This window comes from Ips typographus, linkage group LG5, assembly GCF_016097725.1.
Source record: "Ips typographus isolate SLU linkage group LG5, UJ_Ityp_2.0, whole genome shotgun sequence".
Lineage (NCBI taxonomy): Eukaryota > Metazoa > Arthropoda > Insecta > Coleoptera > Curculionidae > Ips > Ips typographus.
Window position 1 is genome coordinate 2,171,957 of NC_138426.1, and position 24,155 is coordinate 2,196,111.

A 24,155-nucleotide genomic window follows, 5' to 3' on the forward strand; every position below is an offset into this window, starting at 1 on the left:
CGTTAGACGAAGGCAGCTTTCTGGATGCGTATTCTTGAAATGATGGAAGGGAGTTTTCAAGAGAAAGAACTGTAGAATGTGGCAAAAATCTGTTATTGGCAACTTCTTCTGTCACATTTTATCAACACTTCTCCTGAGATTTTTTCAAGAATTAGGTCCCTGGAGGGTTAGGCACTTGCGATTATTATAATTTATAAATGGTTTATTGTATCATTAATTTACGAATCTGGTGCGGGTTGCAGCATTCGGGACTACTACATACTGTGGCACGAGACGGAGCAGTCTCCGACCGTCCATTCTACTAACGGATGTCGAGCCTTATTTATACCAAATTGGTTCAGTGACAAAATCTATCTATCGTACGATGCACTACGTGCCTGGTGCATTGTATTATTTCGCCATCTTCAGACTTGCTGGATCGTTTTCGGTCATTATAGTCAACATGGAAAAACAGTCAAATTTAATAAACATTGACTTACTGGACCATTTGCAGTTATTCTAGTTGATTTTCCAAGTAAAAACGTTAAAAAACCGTCAAATTGTATAAAAATTGACTTGGATCATTTGCGATCAGTACTTTTTACATGCACAAAACATTACAATAATTAAACAGATTGTACTTACATTCGTTAGACGAAGGCAGTTTTCTGGATGCGTATTCTTGAACAAATTTAACATTTTTTATTATTCATTTTTTATTTATCATTTTTATTATTTTTAACATTATTTTAACTAGTGATAAAATAAGCATAATCTTAAACAATCGTAGAAAAATTACTTTATACACAAATGGCACACGCCAAGTATTTATTCGTTAATTAATTTCATACAAATAAATTATACTTTATAAAAGTTTTATACAATCTGGCCAATGGGGTTGAAAAATTTGACAGGATGTTGAAAGTCCCTTGGGTATTTGAGTAAGCTTTTTGGACCGTCTGAAAAGAGAGTTTAAGTATTAGAAATAAAATCATGTTTTATTTTCAATAATAAATAACTTTACCTACGACTTCAGTGTAAATAGCTATTTACGCATAGTTTTCCGTTACGTAATAAACCTTTTTACGCACAGTTGTAAAAAACACGGACAATTTTGGTAAAAATTGATTTTGTTTACATTTCTTCCTTTATCAGAGTATATTAGATGAAGATCTTCGCGTAATGCATTGTTCATACAGTTTTAAGTAACTAACCACTTCGTCTAGAATATTATCTGCAATAGCAAACACATCAAGTAACATTACTGAAAGTTTTCCCTTCCTTATTAATAACTGTAATGTCACCATAAATAATTATTTTAAGAATCACATCAATAATTATTTAAGTAACATGATTTGTGAATTTTACGTTATTATTTTTTTCTTTAGTGGCATAATACCTATGATTAGTACAAATATGATGTCGATACGTTAAAAATATACTTTTTTAATGAAAAGTTACTCTGAATTATATAAATTGCGAAAACAGGACTTTCCATTTGGTCGTAGGTAAAGTATAATACGTCACACGTGCTCTAAGACATTTTACGCACTCATGGAATTACAACTAACTTTTTCCCTATCGTGCGTAAAATGCTTCTTACAGCACTACTTACGTAATTTACTATTAAGAAACCTTTTTATAGATGAATGACAAATTTTAATTTAACTTACATTCTTCCACTAATATAATTGTTAGGGAAACTTACCGGTCGGTTTTCGATAAACAATTTGCACTCTAAATCCTTTTTCATCCTCTGCCTTATATCTCACAAACCGAATTAGGCCGTCTGGTTGCAAAAAGCTGTAGTGCCCAGTTATTACGTCGTTTGAGGCTTCTTCAGTATGTTGGCTGATAACTTCATCAGTGTTTATGACGTAGCTAAATCGATAAGACGCCTGAAAATTTTATTAGGGATTATTACCATTTTTTGTGGTAGAAAATATAAAGTTAATTGAGATGCAAAAGTACCTATATACAGGGTAAATCGAAAATGGCGCTAAAGCTCTTCAGTACGTTGTTAGGAATTCTTTTGTGACCATCAGAACGTTATTTTGAATGGAGTTTTAAAGTTGAAAGTTTCACAAACACAGTTTGAAAGGACAGTCAGGGACAAAATCGCTTGCAAAAACCCACTTGGAGTTAGAAAATTACTGTTTTAAGCACATTTTTGGAATCCCCATTAAATTTCTTACCTAATGACATAAAAAAACACTAGAAAATCAAGTAAAAACAGCAAAAAAGTGGTGTCAAAGTTTGAACTGCCAGAAATGTAGTTTGAAAGAACAGTCAGGGACAAAATCGCCTGTAAAACTGACTTCAAGTGAGAAAATTAATGTTTTAAGCACATTTTTGGAATCCCCATTAAATTTCTTACCTAATGACATAAAAAAACACTAGAAAATCAAGTAAAAACAGCAAAAAAGTGGTGTCAAAGTTTGAACTGCCAGAAATGTAGTTTGAAAGAACAGTCAGGGACAAAATCGCCTGTAAAACTGACTTCAAGTGAGAAAATTAATGTTTTAAGCACATTTTTGGAATCCCCATTAAATTTCTTACCTAATGACATAAAAAAACACTAGAAAATCAAGTAAAAACAGCAAAAAAGTGGTGTCAAAGTTTGAACTGCCAGAAATGTAGTTTGAAAGAACAGTCAGGGACAAAATCGCCTGTAAAACTGACTTCAAGTGAGAAAATTAATGTTTTAAGCACATTTTTGGAATCCCCATTAAATTTCATACCTAATGACATAAAAAAACACTAGAAAATCAAGTAAAAACAGCAAAAAAGTGGTGTCAAAGTTTGAACTGCCAGAAATGTAGTTTGAAAGAACAGTCAGGGACAAAATCGCCTGTAAAACTGACTTCAAGTGAGAAAATTAATGTTTTAAGCACATTTTTGGAATCCCCATTAAATTTCTTACCTAATGACATAAAAAAACACTAGAAAATCAAGTAAAAACAGCAAAAAAGTGGTGTCAAAGTTTGAACTGCCAGAAATGTAGTTTGAAAGAACAGTCAGGGACAAAATCGCCTGTAAAACTGACTTCAAGTGAGAAAATTAATGTTTTAAGCACATTTTTGGAATCCCCATTAAATTTCTTACCTAATGACATAAAAAAACACTAGAAAATCAAGTAAAAACAGCAAAAAAGTGGTGTCAAAGTTTGAACTGCCAGAAATGTAGTTTGAAAGAACAGTCAGGGACAAAATCGCCTGTAAAACTGACTTCAAGTGAGAAAATTAATGTTTTAAGCACATTTTTGGAATCCCCATTAAATTTCATACCTAATGACATAAAAAAACACTAGAAAATCAAGTAAAAACAGCAAAAAAGTGGTGTCAAAGTTTGAACTGCCAGAAATGTAGTTTGAAAGAACAATCAGGGACAAAATCGCCTGTAAAACTGACTTCAAGTGAGAAAATTAATGTTTTAAGCACATTTTTGGAATCCCCATTAAATTTCTTACCTAATGACATAAAAAAACACTAGAAAATCAAGTAAAAACAGCAAAAAAGTGGTGTCAAAGTTTGAACTGCCAGAAATGTAGTTTGAAAGAACAATCAGGGACAAATCGCCTGTAAAACTGACTTCAAGTGAGAAAATTAATGTTTTAAGCACATTTTTGGAATCCCCATTAAATTTCTTACCTAATGACATAAAAACACACTACAAAATTAAGTAAGAACAAGAAAAAAAGTGGTATCAAAGTTTGAACTGCCAGAAATGTAGTTTGAAAGGACAGTCAGTGACAAAATCGCCTATAAAACTGACTTCGAGTGAGAAAATGACTGCTTTAAGCACATTTTTGGAAACCTCATTAAATTTCTTACCTAATGAGATAAAAAAACACTACAAAATCAAGTGAAAACAGGAAAAAAAGTGGTGTCAAAGTTTGAACTGCCAGAAATGTAGTTTGAAAAGACAGTCAGGGACAAAATCGCCTGTGAAACCCACTTGTAGTGAGGAAATGTCTGTTTTAAGCATATTTTTGGATTCTTTATTAAATTTTCTATCCAATTATGAAAAAAACACTATAAAATCAGGTAAAGTCAGGAAAAAAAGTGGTGTCAAAATGTGAACTGTCAGAAACACAGTTTGAAAGGACAGTCAGGGACAAAATCGCCTGTAAAACTGACTTCGAGTGGGAAAATTACTGTTTTAAGCACATTTTTGGAATCTTCATTCAATTTCTTACCTGATGACATAAAAAAACACTACAAAATCAATTAAAAACAGAAAAAAAAGTGGTGTCAAAATTTAAACTGCCAGAAATGTAGTTTGAAAGGACAGTCAGGGACAAAATCGCCCTTAAAACTGACTTCGAGTGGGAAAATTACTACTTTAGGCACATTTTTGGATTCCTCATTAAATTTTCTATTCAATGACATAAAAAAGCACAACAAAATCAAGTAAAAACAGGAAAAAAGTGGTGTCAAAATTTGAACTGCCAGAAATGTAGATTGAAAGGACAGTCAGGGACAAAATCACCTGTAAAACTGACTTTGAGTGCGAAAATTACTGTTTTAAGCACATTTTTGAAATCTTCATTAAATTTCTCAAGTAATGACATAAAAAAACACTACAAAATCAAGTAAAGTTAGGAAAAAAGTGGCGTCAAAGTTCGAACTGCCAGAAATGTAGTTGGAAAGGACAGTCAGGGACAAAATCGCTTATAAAACTGACTTCGAGTGAGAAAATTACTGTTTTAAGCACATTTTTGGATTTCTTATTAAATTTCTTACCTAATGGCATAAAAAACACTACAAAATCAAGTAAAGTTAGGAAAAAAGTGGTGTCAAAGTTTGAACTGTCAGAAATGTAGTTTGAAAGGACAGTCAGGGTCAAAATCGCCTGTAAAACTGACTTCGAGTGGGAAAATTAGTGTTTTAAGCACATTTTTGGAATCTTCATTAAATTTCTTACCTAATGACATAAAAAAACACTACAAAATCAAGTAAAAACAGGAAAAAAAGTGGTGTCAAAGTTTGTACTGCCAGAAATGTAGTTTGAAAGGACAGTCAGGGACAAAATCGCCTGTAAAACTGACTTCGAGTGGGAAAATTAGTGTTTTAAGCACATTTTTGGAATCTTCATTAAATTTCTTACCTAATGACATAAAAAAACACTACAAAATCAAGTAAAAACAGGAAAAAAGTGGTGTCAAAGTTTAAACTGCCAGAAATGTAGTTTGAAAGGACAGTCAGGGACAAGATTGCCTGTAAAACCCACTTGTAGTGAGGAAATTACTGTTTTAAGCACATTTTTGGAATTCTCATTAAATTTTCTATTCAATGACCTAAAAAAGCACTACAAAATTATGAAAACTCAGGGAGAAAAATGGTGTCAAAATTTGACCTGCCAGAAACACAGTTCGAAAGGACAGTCAGGGACAAAATCGCCTGTCAAACCCACTTAGTTTCGTAGTGAGAAAATGACTGTTTTAAGCACATTTTTGGAATCTTCATTAAATTTTCTATCCAATGACATAAAAAAACACTACAAAATCAAGTAAAGTCAGGAAGAAAAGTGGTGTCAAAATTTGACCTGCCAGAAACACAGTTCGAAAGGACAGTCAGGGACAAAATCGCCTGTCAAACCCACTTAGTTTCGTAGTGAGAAAATGACTGTTTTAAGCACATTTTTGAAATTTCCTATCTAAATGACATAAAACACTACAAATTTAGGTAAAGTCAGGAAGAAAAGTGGTGTCAAAGTTTGAACTGCCAGAAACACAGTAATGTGGCACTTTCATGTCTCATACTTTTCAAGTTGGAGTTAACACACCTTTTCACCTCATATCAACAATGTTGCCAATATTAAAAAAATTTATTTTGCTACTAACTCTGTTAAAGATTAAACTCTGTTGAAGTTTAGAAGTCTCCCACCAAGGCGACGTATTGAAGAGCTTGGACGCCATTGATTACCTTGTATATCAACTTACCTCAAGTGAAGATACATGCTGAAGCAGAGAATAGAATAATGCAAACGTGCTGATCTGAAACTGTATTGACAATTTAGCAATAATAGTTACTGTGTTAAAACTAATTAACATAAATCATTCAAGTATAATGTGTTGAGGTTATTTCTGAGAGATTCTTGAAACTTACCAAAAAATTCATGACTGATGAACAAACTGAACAAAATGAATTAGGTTCACATAACGCACACATGAAACACTACTGAAATATATCAATTAAATCTAAGTTGTACACGTATGTGATCCCCATCGCCGAAAACAAGACACATTTTAAAACAACATTCTATCTTACCAAATAAAGAGCAGTTAAATGTTAGTAGCGCCATAATTTGCACCAAATGAGTCTCTATAGGTGAGACAGATATAGAAGAATGATTGTCGGTGAGAGATGAGTGGCCTAATAAGTTGAAAAATTGTTTAGTTCCAATTAGTGTCATCAAATGTACCAGTTGGAGTTTTAATGACGAGTTACCAAATTACATCAACAGAGACTTTTTGTCAAAACCGTTTTGTAGGATGTCTCATGTAATATTATTAAAATTGCGATAATTTAGTTAGAAATGTGTGTTGCATAGTAAAATCAATGTATTTACTACTGAATTGAAGCCTTCCATTAACGTTCCTCCTTCCTCTACTCAATACCATAGCTTTGGTCTCTTCCGTTGACTGATCTGCTCAATATTCAATATTTATTAATATCATCAATCTCCTTTCCACTACAGTAAATACCATGTCATCTGCATATTGCAGAACGCTGGTGTCTTCAACTAGGTTGTCTTTGAAGGATCTAGTATAAGTGATGAAAAGTAACGGACTCCATGGTGATCCCTGCAGTAATCCCCTATGAGCATAATGGCCACCATAAACATTACCACTCCTTGTTCTGATTGCAATCTTTCGTCCTCTCAAAGTTTGAAGTATTGATACTTACTCCCTTGTGTATTTTGTCATAAGCAACAAAAACAGCTACCAAAACATTACCCTCTGTGAAGGCTCTGTACATGTCAGATGACAGCACAGTACGATTATTCACCTCTACGAAAACCAGTGACTTCTTCCGACAACATACAACTACTTGCAATACTACATTCCATTCTCTGCTTCATAAGATTCTCCAGAATCTTTGCTGTAATTCTGCGCTAAACCTGGATCCTTTCCAATCTTGACAATGGGAGCAATCAAAAAGGTTTCCAATTCACCTGGAATACTCCTCCTCCTAGTTGATAATGCAACATGAAGCTGGGCCTTCTCTGGATTGATACTCAGTCCTGCCAAACGGCACCATTCATCTAGATTTTCCCCATTATGGAGTCCAGTTCCTCCTTTGTGCAATCTTTGTGGATACCATTGGCACTAGCATTTCTAGTAGATGGTGTATTTATTACGTATGGAGGAGCAAGCCTGTTAAAAATATCCTTCCAAACATCCTCTGCATTTTCAATATCTGGTGTAGATGTTAATGAACTGTTATTAAATTTCTTCACAACCTTCCAAACCCCACCAATACGAGTATGTCTATTCAAAGACTCTAATTTCCTGAATAGTCTGGTTGTAGTGCTGGTGTTTTGTAGGGTAGTTCTTCTGTTGCTTGCAGCTTCTTCATATTGTGAGTTCCACCATCATGTTTTTTTCTTATGGAATGACTATGTTTCAATGACATTTGTTCTCTCATTCTGTTCACATTTCATGTAACACGTTGTATGGTTAACTTGAACAGTTTGGCAGCCATTAATTATTAAAGAAAACTACAATTTCAAGTAAATATTAATTTCAAAGCCTCAAATTTGGTGATCTAGGCGGTCATACATTTCAAGCAAAATTCTCTTTAGATACCTACTGAGTAGGCGGCATTCACTGGAATGAACAAAATGTCGATCTGCCTTAAGTTTGGGAATTGCCAAGAACAGAAAAACGAATGCATAGACAGAAGAAAAGAAAATGGATGAGCGAAGAACTGGGAGAAATAGAACAATTGATCAGAGAAGATTTTACAGAAAAGTCAATGTTAATAGAAGCAGCTTCAAACCCAGGACAACTCAATGTAAGTATGTGCTTGGAGAACTGATATCCACAAAGAGAGATGTATTATAACGATTAGGTAGAGTAGTCATGAACAAGATAGATAATGAAAAATAATTCAATGTTTAATAAGTCGTGCCAAATTCTTGCTTATGCTGACGATACTGACATAATAAGTAGATCTGAAACAGTAATTAGCAAAGATGCAGCAAAACTGACTGTCGCTCAACATGAAGAAGACGAAATATATGCTGGCAACAGCAGAACAAGACCGACGTGAGTATTGATGACGATGTAATAGAATCCGTCGACCAATTTGTATATTTGTATGATCCCTGGTAACCAGAGACAAGAATACCTCGTGAAGAGATACGTAGGAGAATTCTTAGTGCTTTTCGCACTAATGCCTCAGCTAAAATCCCAGAGAACAACAAAGTGTAAGCTTTAGAAGACGCTAATCAAGCCAGTGCTAATGTATGGCTCTGAAATCTGGATGTTCACTAAAAAGGACGAAGCTGGATTTGGATGCTTCGAACGAAAGATGCTAAGGATCTTTCGAGGCGATTCAGTTACAATTTCGAGCTCTACAGAATTTATCAGGGGCCGGATATGGTAAGATCAATAAAAATAGGGAGACTTAGATGGATGGGACATGTGATGCAAATGAATGCCCTTCTAGACAAACGAATAGGAAAGTGATTGGATGATGAAGTGAATGGAGATGGTGATGGGAAGTGGATGACGAAGGAAGGCGTCTCACAGAAAGGCCCACCCAGAGCTGTAACGCCATAATGATGATGATGATGACATGGGTAATGTAGGTGCAATTCTTTATCTACAATTCACACAGATATTGGTCATCTTGAACTACAACTTTACGTAATGAGAGATTTTATCGCACTAGTGTGATAATGAGTGTTTTGCTGTTGGATACTTTTAAGGCACAATATTATAGATATACGTATATTAAACCTCAGCTATTAAAACTATTATTGCCACTATTTACATCTACTTCGAATGACTAGTCCTTATCTATAGAAATACTGGTCAAGTTCAAACCACAAAAACTATACATAATAAGACATGATAATTATATTCCTCGCTTAAATTAACTTTGAGTTTTAATTAAAATTACCTTAAAGTATTTAATCCTTACTACTAGCTAAAAGAGGATTTACTAGTGACATTTTGTTTTATCTTATTTTTATTTACCACCTTAACTAGTAGCTATTTGAAAATTTTAGAGAATGTTGATCCAAAATTATGTTTTGCTCTACAGAATGGTTCCAGAAAATGTAATAAACATAACGTACGTTTTTTTAATGAAACATCCTATTTTTTATCAAAATTTAAATTTTTTTATTAACAATATAATATACCTTAACTAACTGTAGTGTTTTAAATATTTTAAATTTTCAAAAAGTTTTATTTTTGGAGGATTAAAGAAAGTTAGTTGCTACAGGTGATTTAGAGTTATTTAACCAACTAGTGTATTAACTAATAAAAAAGTTAATTAAAAAGTCATTTTCAAAGACGTCAACTAGTACAGCATTTATGCTGACTGTCAAAGTCATGTTAACTATTACTTACTTAAACGCTATGTCGTTTTTCCCACTACTACTTAAACATTAAAGTTTACTACAATAATCTTAGCTAAATGTTTGGTAATGGAATTCATCAGCAAAGTATTAAACTTTAATACAATTTAGTCACTCACAAAAAAATCACTTGTTTTAAGAACTCTGCCTATAATTTGGCAAGAAATTAGTGTGGTATGACCTTTAACTTCCCTAATTTATTAGTATACAGGGTGTTCCAAATTTGAGCAAGAAACCAAATTGATAATTTCTTAAATGGGATGTTATTCTAGTCCTCAAATTCTAGTCCTACTCCATGTAAAATGTCTGTATCGATCAACTGTTTTTGCTCTATCAGTCTTGGGGGAGGGTCTTTCAGGAAGATTGTAAAAAGTGTGTAAAAAGCAAAAATGGTCAAAACTGTCAAACACTTTGACGCCCTCTAGCGGTTAAACAATCACACCAAGACCTTTTTTGAATATACCGTTGAAAAGCCTTTGGTCTGGACTATATTTTACCTTCAGTGACCTTTTGTCGTAACTGTTCAAATAACCGAATTAATTTAGGTTAAAGCAAAAGTGAGTTGAATCACTTGGAAGGTTTGTAAAGCTTGACTTTGACGCCCTCTAGCGGCCAAACGGTGCAGCCGATTAACTTAAATGAGCATATTTTTGGAAAGCTTACGATCTGAGCTATCTTTTCATTTCAATCACTTTTGGTCGTCAACTGTCAAATTTGAACGTAGCATGAGCTTTTTACTGAAGATATTGAAAATTTTTAAAAAAAGTGCTACACCTGAAGTGCTGGTGAATGATGCAAACATGCCTGATCCGAATTTTGATAGTTTTGAATATACAGGGTGTTGAAAGTTAAAATATTAGTTAGTTTTTGCCATTATTTCCAAAATCGTGTTGCTCATAGAAAACGCCGCTTACAACAAATTTCACATACATTTTGGTAAGTTTAATGGATTTAGAAAGTCAGGAAGGAATTAAAAATGGAAAAAAAGGCAAGCAAATTTGTTAATTTTGTTAGAAAAAGGGGCGCCCTCATGAGCAATACGGAAAACATAAACATTTTCAAGTTTCTACCTCATTTTCTTTTGAAATAATATCCAATTTAAGTAAAAAGCCTAATCTGCGTTATACAGGGCGGTAAGTTTGTAGCGGGCGGTAAAGCGTACTTTACTGCAATAATTTGAGGGCGGAAAATTAGTTTTTTCTACTACCGTGCTTAATTAGCACTTTTCCGCGAGCAAAACCGCGTTGGAAATGTTAGTTTCCGCACAAGTGTTCCAGTTTTCAACGGCAGTTGTGCGCGGGAAAGTATCACTTTCATTCACCATAATTTCATGCACACCCTGTATAGTGCCAGCAAAATCAGGGCCGCAAATTTACGGCGCTGAGTTAAAGAGTTAATTAGGTACATTTTTGGTTTATTGCAAAATTTTCGTAACTTTCAGTGTTTTCGAGTAATTTATCAAAAACTGGTTTGATGTAACACATTTTCATTCAAATTAGTTAAAATTGTGGCTTAAAATTTGAACACCCTGTAACTCAGTTATTTCTGGGAGTTTAAAATGGTTCAACCACTTAAAAGAACCGTTTTGAATTCCTCTTTCCATTGGTGTAGAGTAAAAAATTCTATCGTACAAATTGCGTACAGGGTGACCAAAAACAGTCATTCACCATAATCTCATGCACACCCTGTATACTGTAAGCAAAATCGGGCCCGCAAACTTACGGTGTTGAGTTAAAGAGTTAATTAGATACATTTTTGGTTTCTGGCAAAATTTTCGTAACTTTTACTGTTTTTGTGTAATTTATCGAAAAATGGTTTGAAGTAACAAATTTTCGTTCAAATCAGTTAAAGTTGTGGTTTGAAATTTGAACACCTTGTAACTCAGTTATTTCTGGGAGTTTAGAGTGGTTCAACCACTTAAAAGAACCGTATTGAATTCCTCTTTCCAGTGGTGTAGAGTAAAAAATTCTATCTTAAAAATTGCGTACAGGGTGATACAAATTCAAAAAAGAGAAGTAAAAATAAACCCATTTTTGAAAATTACCAAAGTCTAGATTTGGATCATTAAACAAATAGTATGCTTCTTTATCCAATATCATTATTTTCCATAAAAATCACTTGCCAAGATTTATAATCAAAATGTGTATTTTCAAAGTTTTATTTGGGTCACACTGTATAACGCAGATTAAGCTTAATCTTGACCACAAGACTAGATTGTTATTTTGAACTTGTTAGTTTAACTAGAAAGTTATTTTGGAAATAACAAAAAACAAATTATTTACAAAAAAATTAAATTTAAAATTTGTTTTTGTGAGTGACTATCATTTTTCTATTCTTAGTTATAGTAGTGGAGAAATCATATGGCTCTCTAAACAAAAATTTTCTAGAACTACGTCCTGAAATTAGATTTTTTGTTTTTACACTCATATTCGACTAAAACCTGCTTTATTTCATACAAAATAATTTTTTTCGTTTTTATCATACACTGAATTTTCATCTATTAAACTTTCTTGATTCTGCTGGAAATAATACTCGTTTGGCACATAATATCGAACCCCAGCAACAGTAAAAAATTCTATCTTAAAAATTGCATAGAGGGTGACCAAAAACAGTCATTTACCATAATTTTATGCACACCCTGTATACTGCAAGCAAAATCAGGCCTGCAAATTTACGGCGCTGAGTTAAAGAGTTAATTAGGTACATTTTTGGTTTCTTGCAAAAATTTGGAACTTTCACTGTTTTCAGTAATTTATCAAAAACTGATTTGATGTAACAAATTTTCATTCAAATCACTTAAAATTGTGGTTTGAAATTTGAACACCCTGTAACTTAGTTATTTCTGGGAGTTTAGAGTGGTTGAACCACTTAAAAGAACCGTTTTAAAGTCCTCTTTCCAGTGGTGTAGAGTAAAAATCTTAAAAATAGCAAAAAAAAATGGCATACTGGGTGATTTGACAAATTCAAAAAAGAGAAGTAAAAATAAACCCATTTTTGAAAATTATCAAGTCATATGATTTGGATCATTAAACAAAGTTTCATTTGGGTCACACTGTATAACGCAGATTAAGCTTAATCTTGACCACAAGACTAGATTAAAGTTATTTTGGAACAAAAACAAATTATTTACAGAAAATTTAAATTTAAAATTTGTTTTTGTGAGTGATTATTATTTTTCTATTCTTAGTTAGTAGTGGAAAAATCATATGGCTCTATAAACAAGAATTTTCTAGAACTACGTCCTGAAATTAGATTTTTTGTTTTTACACTCATATTCGACTAAAACCTGCTTTATTTCATACAAAATAATTTTTTTCGTTTTTATCATACACTGAATTTTCATCTATTAAACTTTCTTGATTCTGCTGGAAATAATACTCGTTTGGCACGTAATATCGAACCCCAGCAACAGTAGGCAGGACACCAAGTTGGGGAACCAACTTTTGGTTCTGATATTCCCTCAACTTTTTCTGTTCGACATATTTAACAGGTGAGTCCCAGTAAAATTGCTGAGGTTTGAGGAATTCGTAGGCTTGTCGTTCGAAAGGATGCGGACCGTTATAGTCTGGGCCCAATTTCCTAGAATGCTCTATTCTGTAACGATTGTATTCGTCCAAGCTGGATGGCTGAAACCGGTACGATGGCTTCAAAATTAAGTTTGCCTCCTGTTTGAATGAGTAGAGTTTGGTTCGGTACTGTTTCGGAATGGTTGGTCGGTACTGGTTTGGGTTAGGTATGTCCTCTTCCACTTCGGTTACTGGTGCTGGAAGTCTAGGAACTATGCTTCTCGCCTAAGGAAAAGACCATTTTAAAATTTGCAGTATATTTTCAGTAAAAGATAAGAACAATCATGTGAATACAGTAAATATCAAAAAAACATCATTCTGTCTGTTTTCGGGGTCTCTTAGTCAGATTCTTTAAGGATTGGGTAATAGAAAACAATAAGAGCATTGAGTTGATTTTTTCTAGAAAAAAATGCATGAATTTTGGAAAAACGCCTTCAAGAAAGACCGAAAAAATTCTTCTTTCTCAAAGTTTTCATATTTTTCCATTTTAACTCAGAATTTTTGAAAGTTTTCCTGAAATTTGGAACGCAGAAAGCTCTTGGGTCTACACTATTCAATGTGTGTTCCGAGGTGATATTTTGTAGAAGTCTTGTCTGCTTTCAGCATCCAGAATTGCTCTGTAGGGAACTGGAATTGTCTCTTTAATGTTTTTTGGAAAAAAAAAAAATACATATTAAGGTTCAAAATATAATCTTAATACAGTTTATGTCTTACAATGTGCTATTAAGTGTTGCTTTTCAATAGATTTCAATAGAACAATCATTCGAAAAACGGTAGATAACGGTAGATCAAAACAAATTCATTAATTTTATCAGGGTGTTTTTTAATAGTTGTCCAAAATTTTTATCATTGATTTTTTGCTATAAAATAAAAATAAAAATTTGCTATAAAAACCCTACCTCAAAAATACAGATTTTTCATTTTTTCATTAATAAATGTTTTTTTAAGTTTTGACATTAGTGACAGATATATCACGTGGTTTTTAAAGGATAATTTAGCTAGGCAGTCACGTGACCATTGTCAAAAATCATAAATCTCAAAAACACTCTTTAATACTGCAAGAAAACGTTTCTAACCCCTGATTTTTGCAACTTTTAAGCACAGTTTGACAGTTTTGGCGTTAGTGGCAGTTGTCACGTGATTTAAAAAGACTACTCAGACTATGAAGTGACAATTGTCAAAATAACTGTCATAAATCTTAGAAACACGTTTTATATCAAGTACTGCAAGAAATCCTGATTTTTGCCACTTTAGAGTATGGTTTGACGTTAGTGACAGTTGTCACGTGATCGTAGAACACTATTTAGCTAGACGGTAACGTGATAGTTGTCAAACTAACTGTCATAAATCTTAGAAACACGTTTTATATGAAATACTGCAAGAAGACGTTTCTAATCCCTGATTTTCGCAAAGTTAGAGCACATTTTGACAGTTTTGACGTTAGTGACAGTTGTTACGTGCTTTCAGAAGACTATTTAGCTAGATTATGAAGTGACAATTGTCAAAATAACTGTCATAAATCTCAGAAAACGCGTTTTATATCAAATACTGCAAGAAAACGTTTCTAAATCCTGATTTTTGCAGTTTTAGAGTATGATTTGACAGTTTTGACGTTAGTGACAGTTGTCACGTGATTGCAGAACACTATTTGGCTAGACGGTCACGTGATAATTGTCAAAATAACTGTCATAAATCTCAGAAACACGTTTTATATTAAATACTGCAAGAAAACGTTTTTAAATCCTGATTTTTGCAACTTTAGAGTATGATTTGACAGTTTTGACGTTAGTGACAGTTGTCACGTGATTGTAGAACACTATTTAGTTAGACGGTCACGTGATAATTGGCAAAATAACTGTCATAAATCTCAGAAACACGTTTTATATCAAATACTGCAAGAAAACGTTTCTAAATCCTGATTTTTGCAACTTTAGAGTATGATTTGACAGTTTTGACGTTAGTGACAGTTGTCACGTGATTGTAGAACACTATTTAGTTAGACGGTCACGTGATAATTGGCAAAATAACTGTCATAAATCTCAGAAACACGTTTTATATCAAATACTGCAAGAAAACGTTTTTAAATCCTGATTTTTGCAACTTTAGAGTATGATTTGACAGTTTTAACGTTAGTGACAGTTGTCACGTGATTGCAGAACACTATTTGGCTAGACGGTCACGTGATAATTGTCAAAATAACTGTCATAAATCTCAGAAACACGTTTTATATTAAATACTGCAAGAAAACGTTTTTAAATCCTGATTTTTGCAACTTTAGAGTATGATTTGACAGTTTTGACGTTAGTGACAGTTGTCACGTGATTGTAGAACACTATTTAGTTAGACGGTCACGTGATAATTGGCAAAATAACTGTCATAAATCTCAGAAACACGTTTTATATCAAATACTGCAATAAAACGTTTCTAAATCCTGATTTTTGCAACCTTAGAACATGGTTTGACAGTTTTGACGTTAGTGACAGTTGTCACGTGATTTCAGAATACTATTTAGCTAGAATATGAAATGACAATTGTCAAAATAACTGTCATAAAACTCAGAAACACGTTTTATATCAAATACTGCAAGAAAACCTTTTTAAATCTTGATTTTTGCAACTTTTGAGCATTGTTTGACAGTTTTGACGTTAATGACAGTTGTCCCGTGATTGTAAAATACTATTTAGTTAGACGGTCATGTGATAATTGTCAAAATAACTGTCATAATTCTCAGAAACACGTTTTATATCAAATACTGCAATAATACGTTTCTAAACCCTGATTTTTGCAACTTTTGAGGATGGTTTGACAGTTTTAACATTAGTGACAGTTGTCACGTGATTGTAGAACACTATTTAGTTAGACGGTCACGTGATAATTGTCAAAATAACTGTTAAATCACAGAAAATCGTCTTGTTTCGAAAACTGTGTTATTCTTGCAAATTCTAGTAAAATGTTGACAATTCTGACAATAGTGACAGACATCACGTGGTTTTAGAGAATAATTTAGAGTAAGAAATAATTGTTTTAAGCGCATTTTTAGAGTACTTATTAAATTTCCTATTCAATAAACTGAAAAAGGATATGAAAAGTTTCACAACCAACATAATGGCAATAACGTAGGTAAAAACGGTAGATTATATACAAAAATCCGGAGAACGGTAGACGAACTACAAAAACGGTAGATATACCGTTTTAACGGTAGACTTGGCAACACTGGTTGGCAAGCAGTTAAAAGGTGGGAAAATGCTTTTTACATTTGTAAGTACAGCACTCAATCTTCCATCAATTTCCATTAAACTAAACAAAAATGTACAGTAAAATTATTAAAATAAAAACCACTATTTGTAAAGGTAATTAAAAGTGTATTTTTAATTAATAAATCTAATATACAGTTATTAATTTTTAATTTCGATTTTCTATATTTTTCTAAAACACGTTTCTACTGTATTGTTTTTGGTATACAATTCAATTTTTTTTTAACGTCCCACTTTTGAATTGACATGATCGGTAAGCCATTTTGTAACTGGTGACAGGTGTTCTGTTATTAAAATACAATTTAAATATGTCACATTTTTACTAGTATTACTAATGCAAATAAAATGGATGAAAAATTCATAAAAACTGATAAAATAAAAGAAAAAAAGGATTGAAAAAATAAAAGAAGTAAAAAAAATCAAATTAAATAAAAACTTCTTTCTCCTCTTCATTGTTATGAATTTCTTCCATCTTCTTTTTTGATATTGTACTATTATTTTTAAAAATTCTATTTTATTTATCAATGTTCGAAAATTGTATTAAAACAATTAACATTTTCATCAAACTGTCATGATTGTTGGATTTAACAATTTTTTAACAGCACAAGTGATATAGTTCTTTACGAGATTCCCTGTAATTACCAATGCAAACTAAAAAACGAGATATAGTTTCACAGAATACTGATTGGAAATAGTATATTGTACAACAAGGGTGAAAAAGATGTCCTTATCGCACGAGGACAAAAATTTGACAATTGTCACGGGTGACAGCTGATTAACTTCGTCTTTTAGGTTGAGATGTTGAATGGATTGATTCATTGTAAATTGTAAAACTTAAACGTTCTTGAACGGCTTTTTCATTACCTCAAAATATAAGCCAAAATGCAATGTTTTGATGCCTGAACTGTCAGTGAGGATGACAATCAGAAGAATTATTTTGTTTACGTTCAAGATTAGCTGTAATTGGTCTATTTCTTTAAGCACGCTGAAGATTGTTCGTGATTGGTCTATTTCTTTACGCACGCTGAAGATTATCTGTGATTGGTCTATTTCTTTACGCACGCTGAAGATTGTCTAGGATTCTGTATTCGTTCAACCGTTGGCAATTGCCTACTTATCCGTTCTCTAAACTGTTAAGGAATGAACCAATATCTCTGTAGGAGTAGAAAAGTACATAGTGAATGGTTTTAAAGTGATTATCAGAAACACCACTTTATAATTATTAACTCATAGATTATTGCAATTTAATTTAGTACTATTTTCTTAATGTTTATTTTACTTAAAAATGGAAAGTCTATATGTTTCTTCCGTAGTCCAGACAGATCAAGCACTAGCATCCGATAGTAAGTAAATTAATTTTATTATTATCAGATTTAGTGCTACATGGGTATTTGGCGAGTGGCGAAAGCTAACGTTCACCTGCATATCAATTTCGAATATATACCCATAATTATCTATTCGTTACACACAGATCGGTTTGCAAAATATCAAACATTGCAAAAATCGCAAATGATGATGATTGATCCTCTGGTGGCAATTTTTTCTATTTTACATTATTTTAAATTATGCAATTGAAGCGAAAGAAAAAAGATTGACAGTAACAAACTTTCTTACATATCTTTTCTTACTCTTACATCAAATGATATTCCCTTGCCAATGTTGCCAGATCTACCGTTGAAACGGTATATCCACCGTTTTTGTGGTTCTTCTACCCGTTCTTTCTGTTTTCATTTTTATATTCCATATACCGCTTTTAACATTACCATTATGTGGGTTGTGAAATGTTTTATATACTGCAAATTGCCAAATCCACTTGTTTTGTAGTGTTTTTTCAGGTTATTGGATAGGAAATTTAATGAGGATTTCAAAAATCTGCTTTAAAACAGTAATTTTCTCACTCCAAGTGGGTTTTAGAGGCGATTTTGTGCTTGACTGTCTTTTCAAACTGTGTTTCTGACAGTTAAAACCCCGCTTTTCTCCCTAATTGTACTGGTTTTCTCAGGTTATTGGATAGGAAATTTAATGAGGATTTCAAAAATGTGCTTAAAACAATCTTTTCTTATTCCAAGTGGGTTTTACCAGCGATTTTGTCCCTGATTGTCTTTTCAAACTGTGTTTCTGGCAGTTCAAACTTTGACACCACTTTTCTCCCTGATTGTACTAATTTTTTCAGGTTATTGGATAGGAAATTTAATGAGGATTTTAAAAAAGTGCTTAAAACAGTCATTTTCCTATTCCATCTGGGTTTTAGAGGCAATTTTGTCCCTGACTGTCTTTTCAAACTGTGTTTCTGGCAGTTCAAAGTTTGACACCGTTTTTCTCCCTGATTGTAGTGGTTTTTTCAGATTATTGGATAGGAATTTTAAAGAGAATTTCAAAAATGTGCTTAAAACAGTCATTTTTTTCACTCCAAGTGGCTTTTCTAGGCGATTTTATTCTTGACTGTCTTTTCAAACTGTGTTTTTGGCAGTTCTAACTTACACACCGCTTTTCTCCCTGATTGTACTAGTTTTTCAGGTTGTTGGATAGGAAATTTAAAGAGGATTTCAAAATGTGCTTAAAACAGTAATTTTCTCACTCCAAGTGCGATTTAGAGGCGATTTTGTCCCTGACTGTCTTTTCAAACTGTGTTTCTGGCAGTTCAAACTTACACACCACTTTTCTCCCTAATTGTACTGTTTTTTTCAGGTATTGGATAGAAAATTTAATAAGGATTTCAAAAAGTGCTTAAAACAGTCACTCCAAGTGGGTTTTCTACGCGATTTTGTCATTGACTGTCCTTTCAAACTGTGTTTCTGTCAGTTCAAGCTTAAACACCACTTTTCTCCCTGATTGTACTGGTTTTCTCAGGTTATTGGATAGGAAATTTAATGAAGATTTCCAAAAATGTGCTTAAAATAGTAATTTTCTTATTTCAAGTGGGTTTTTACAGGCGATTTTGTCCTTGACTGTCTTTTCAAACTGTGTTTCTGGTAGTTCAAACTTTGCATCATCTTTCTCTCTGATTGTACAGGTTTTTTCAGGTTATTGTATAGAAAATTTAATGAGGATTTCAAAATGTGCTTAAAATAGTAATTTTTTCACTCCAAGTGGGTTTTAGAGGCGATTTGTTCCTGACTGTCTTTTTAAACTGTGTTTCTGGCAGTTCAAACTTACACACCACTTTTCTCCCTAATTGTACTGTTTTTTCAGGTTATTGGATAGGAAATTTAATGAGGATTTCAAAAAAGTGCTTAAAACAGTCATTTTTTTACTTAAGTAGGTCACGTGACTGCCTAGCTAAATTAATTATCCTCTAACTATTATCCTCCGACGTTTTTCTTAGATTTATGACAGTTATTTTAACAATTATCACGTGACCGTTTAGCTAAATAGCGTTCTAAACCACGTGATGTCACTAACGTCACTAACAGGTTTAGAAAAGTTTTCTTGTAGTATTTGATATAAAACACGTTTCTGAGATTTTATGATAGATATTTTTTACTGTTGTCACGTGACTGCCTCAAAACCACGTGATATCTGTCACAAATGTTAAAACTTAGAGAACGGTAAACTAAAGATGAAGAAATGAAAATCTGTATTTTTGGTTTATACAGCAAATTGGCATTATTTTTCGATCAAAAATCTGTCGCAATCATTAAAAAAACGTCCTGTATAATGATGGAAAATGAATTTTGTTTTTGTGATGTAAATTGTTTATTTTTGACCGATTAATTAATTATTTTGACTTGGCAACACCGTTGCCAAATTATTTGTCGTGTATCAAATTTTTTTTGCACCACACTTCTTCCTTACATTATCTAATACTCAGTGGTTCGCTTTCATTGGAATACATTGTATGTAGATAATTTCTTTCGATTTTGTATGTGGTAATCAGTTTGAACCATCGAAACCTGGGAATTCCCAAAAGAATGGCCAGGAAAACCAAACTGATGGTGATTGTTGAGTATTTGAACTAATTGTGCCTTTGATAGAAGATGTGAAGTGTGAGTTGATTTGAAGATGTTTGCAAATTGTATCTAGTAAACCAAAAATGATACATGTTTGAAACTAAAATTCCAGCGTTGCCGCATCTTCAGGAAGGAAATCCCTAGTAACTGATGCTGTTTCTTGATTATGTTGCTTTAATCTTGAATGTTGTCGTTTTCTTTTTTTTTTGTTTTTTTTACAAATAATAATAATTTCAATGCCATAAACCTTTCAAAGTATTCACGCAGAGATGTCGAATTTGAAGAGATTACCCCCAGGTGAGTAATGTGAATTACTATGTCGAGGAACGTAGGTATCCAAATAGCAACATACAACTTTAGAACAATGAGCAGAATAGACCACCTTACTAGACTGGAAGAAGAATTAAACTATATCAAATGGGATATCTTGGGGCTGTGCGAAACGAGAAGAATACTGTTTTGGAGTCAGGCCCCATGCTATACCAGAATAATGAATAATCACAGTGGACAGGGTGTACCCCTCTTCATAAATAAAGAAACTCAAACAATATAGTAACAAAATTTGCCTCCGTCTCAGACAGAGTCATCTACACAATACTTCAACTAAACGAGGGGTACAGACTACAGCTTGTCCAGGGATACGCACCAACAAGCACAGCGGATGACAAAGAGATGGAAACTTTCCTGGAAAATCTATCAAAAGCAATGGAATCAGAGAAATGTTATACTACAAAATTATAAGTAGTGACTTTAATGGAAAAGTTACGGTCTGGGCACAAGAAACCCACGTGGGGATATGTTGTTGGAATATCTAAACAGAGAAGACCTATACTGTTTGAATACCTATTTCCAGAATGGAGAAGCCCCCGACGGCAAAACCAAGAACGAAATAGATTACATACTAGCCAATAGCAGAAAAATCTGCACTAATGTTTCAGTGTATTAAAGCCTTTTGACACTAGGATAGTGACCATAGGATGGTTAGAGTATCGTTCGCATTTAATCTCAAAGTCGAAAGAAATAAACTGATTCATCAAGACAGATTTCCCACCATGGAAGAATTGAGTCGTAAGGAGGAAGAATATCAAAGAGAGCTGAAAAAGAAACTAGAACCAACGGAAACTCTAGAGGGAATGGATATCAACAAGTTGAACGAGAAAATGGTTCATGATATACGGTGAAGAAAATTTGCACGAAAGGTATAGATCGGACACACTAGCACTAATGGAACGAGAAGAAACATCAACAGAAATACGCCAGAATACCAAAAACTAAATAAGACAATTAGCAATAAAGTGTGAAAAGACATCCGAAGACCCCAACACCAGACTAATGAGAAATGCTATAGAGACGCAAATATGAGAGTTCTAAATCAAAAATGGTCCACGGGAAAACACAGAATAACCAAATAAAAGACCCAACAGGGTAATCGAATATCAGACGTAATCGAATATCAGAAGGGCATTTTGTTGATCATATCCATGCATTCTACACTGGTCTATATACTTCCACCGCAAACTAATCCCAATAAAGCCTCAAGCACAGCAGCAGCATCTTCAACGTTGGGTCAGATGACATCCCCGTTTCAACAAAGCAAGAGATGCGTACAGTACTAAGACAAATGAAGAGCAGAAAGAGCCCAGGGGAAGATGGAGTCACCTGTGAAATGCTGAAAATGGGTGGAAGCACTGTGGAGGAAAACACTGCGGGTACTTCTCAACAAATGCCTCAATGAGGGAAGAATACCAGATGCGTGGCATAACGCAGAAGTAGTTCTACTTTTCAAAAAGGGGCGAGAACACCGACATAGAGAACTACCGACCAATCAGTCTATTATCACACCTATATAAACCAAGATTATCACTAACAGACTCACCAACAAGCTAGACGCCTACCAACCAGTAGAACAGGCGGGGTTTCGAAAGACGTATAGCACCGTCGACCACCCTCAGGCTGTAAGAACATGAAAACCTGACAACAGATAGACATGAAGATTATAGGTTTAGAAACAGTGACAATGACGAAGGGAAGTGCTGAACAGTTGAGAGTAATGCAAAGAGCAATGGAGCGCACCACGCTTGGAATCAATCTAAGAGACAAAATCAGAAATGAGGAAAATCCGACGAAGAACTAAAGTCGTGGACATCATGAAGCGTATCTCGGAAAGCAAATGGAAATGGGTGAGGCATGTGGCCAACAGAACCATGATGGTTGAACAGCGCGAGTAACATATTGGCGACCAAGACAGACGATATCAATCCGATTGCGGGGAAAAGATGGTCTCAAACAGCACAAGACAGAAATGCATGGAAGCGGATGATAGAGGTCTACGTTCAGGAGTGGACAAAGGAGGACTGAAGAAGAAGAAGAGGAAGCTAGGTAATAATAATAACATAACAATAATTTACCTGAATACTGCCACTGCTTGTCGGTTCTTTGTATGGAATGATTTCGTCGCTGGTACCAATTTCACCATTATTGGTTGGCAAACGTCCAATATATTAATCCAAATCATTAGTATCTGAAATAATAAAAGTCTTTGAAAGTTTGTCTCTAAAAAATTAATTCATAATTTTTTGTAATTTACCGGTTGACTCTTGAGCAAAAGTGTTTCCTAGTAGTAAATAACAAGTTTTTAGACTATTCAGTAGAAATTTGGACTGTTACAAGTGTTGAATGATCAGATTTACACTACCTATAGTCTAAAAAATTAAACGCCAGTAAAGATTAGTCAAAAAATCTAGGTTTTTACTATTTTCAGTGTCAAAAATTACCTCATAAACCTCACAGATGACCAGATTTGAATGATTTTATTCCTTTTATACCATTTTAAAGTAAAAAATACAATAACCTAAGTAGATATTTTTGTGAGTTTTGAATTGTATCCAGTGAGCGTAGAAATTTTGACGAATATCATTCACATCACTTGTTATCATAAGTACTTATTGTTCCTCTGATGACAGTTGTAGCAAATTGAAGGTCTGTGTCTTCCTTAGGAAGCGTTCTTCAGGAAATGACATAATGCATGTCAACTTATTTTTTAATGGGCTATCGGATGGTGAATTTTTGACATATAAAACTGGACCACCCTGTATATTTAAATGCAACATCCAGGTGGATGTGCCAAATGCTGACCACAAGAACTGCAGAAACAAACGTGGGCGGAAACAACTTCCAGATCAGCACAAATCGAGGATGTCCACAAGGAGGGGTCCTACATCACCCTTAATGTGGAGTCTGGTAGTTGACGAACTTCTCGGAATCTTACCGGGAACGGAGTAACTTGTCTTGGCTATGCTGACGACATAGTCATTATGGCCAAAGGCAAATTCGAGGGAACCCTCTGTGATCTCGTAGAAAGGGAGCTAGAGACCACAAGAAGATGGTGTTTATCAGTGGCATTGATAATAACTCATCAAAAACTACAGTGGTACCTTTCACCAGGAGAACAAGACTTCAGCACTTGAGAAATATCCGTCTCAACGACGAAAACTTAGAATCTAGGACTTACCATCCACTCAAAACTTATCTGGAACCCCCGCGTGGAAAAGATTGCCAGCACGGCAAGGTCATCACTGATGGTGTGCAGGAACATTGCGGGAAAGACATGGGGTTGTAACCATCAATCCATTCAAACATTGGAAAAAAATACCATAATATGGTATAGGAACGAATCTAAAACTCCCGAGGGGACTGGAGCAGGAGTCTACGGGCCTCGCACCAAATACTCCCATGGACCAGTTCCCTACGCATTTTTCTAACATCAACTCGATGATGGTTCTGGAGTGCCTAGAAAAGCTCAATGATCT

The 24,155-nt window shown here is 33.8% G+C and overlaps 2 protein-coding genes across 3 annotated transcripts; both read right to left on the minus strand.

Annotated features, from left to right (window-relative positions):
- Positions 1-783: 783 nt before the first annotated feature.
- On the minus strand, positions 784-8,482 carry LOC145729067 (cuticle protein 8-like). Of its 2 annotated transcripts, XM_081979676.1 has the most exons (4): positions 6,090-8,290; positions 5,924-5,983; positions 1,688-1,877; positions 784-938 (listed from the first exon to the last, which is right to left on the minus strand). In XM_081979676.1, exons 1-4 carry the CDS (start codon positions 6,150-6,152, stop codon positions 856-858), a joined length of 396 nt encoding a protein of 131 aa, XP_081835802.1. In that variant the 5' UTR covers positions 6,153-8,290; the 3' UTR covers positions 784-855. The 2 variants fall into 2 exon arrangements, with proteins under 2 accessions (XP_081835802.1, XP_081835803.1); XM_081979677.1 differs by lacking the exon at positions 5,924-5,983 and having other exon boundaries at positions 6,090-8,482.
- A 443-nt stretch (positions 8,483-8,925) lies between these two features.
- On the minus strand, positions 8,926-23,941 carry LOC145729231 (uncharacterized). Its single transcript, XM_081979909.1, is given in 4 exon segments — positions 8,926-13,367; positions 22,755-22,819; positions 22,822-22,867; positions 23,858-23,941. Coding segments are annotated over 4 exon segments (690 nt in total). The 3' UTR covers positions 8,926-12,872.
- Positions 23,942-24,155: the final 214 nt, after the last annotated feature.

Bases quoted from the DNA above. Each gene is read 5' to 3' on its own strand.
- LOC145729067 (XM_081979676.1), bottom strand. From the start codon at position 6,152: ATGTGTGCGTTATGTGAACCTAATTCATTTTGTTCAGTTTGTTCATCA. The intron at 1,878-5,923 runs GTAAGTTGATAT...TAAAATTTTCAG, and splicing joins AGCATGTATCTTCACTTGAG to GCGTCTTATCGATTTAGCTA. The intron at 939-1,687 runs GTAAGTTTCCCT...CTCTCTTTTCAG, and splicing joins TGTTTATCGAAAACCGACCG to ACGGTCCAAAAAGCTTACTC.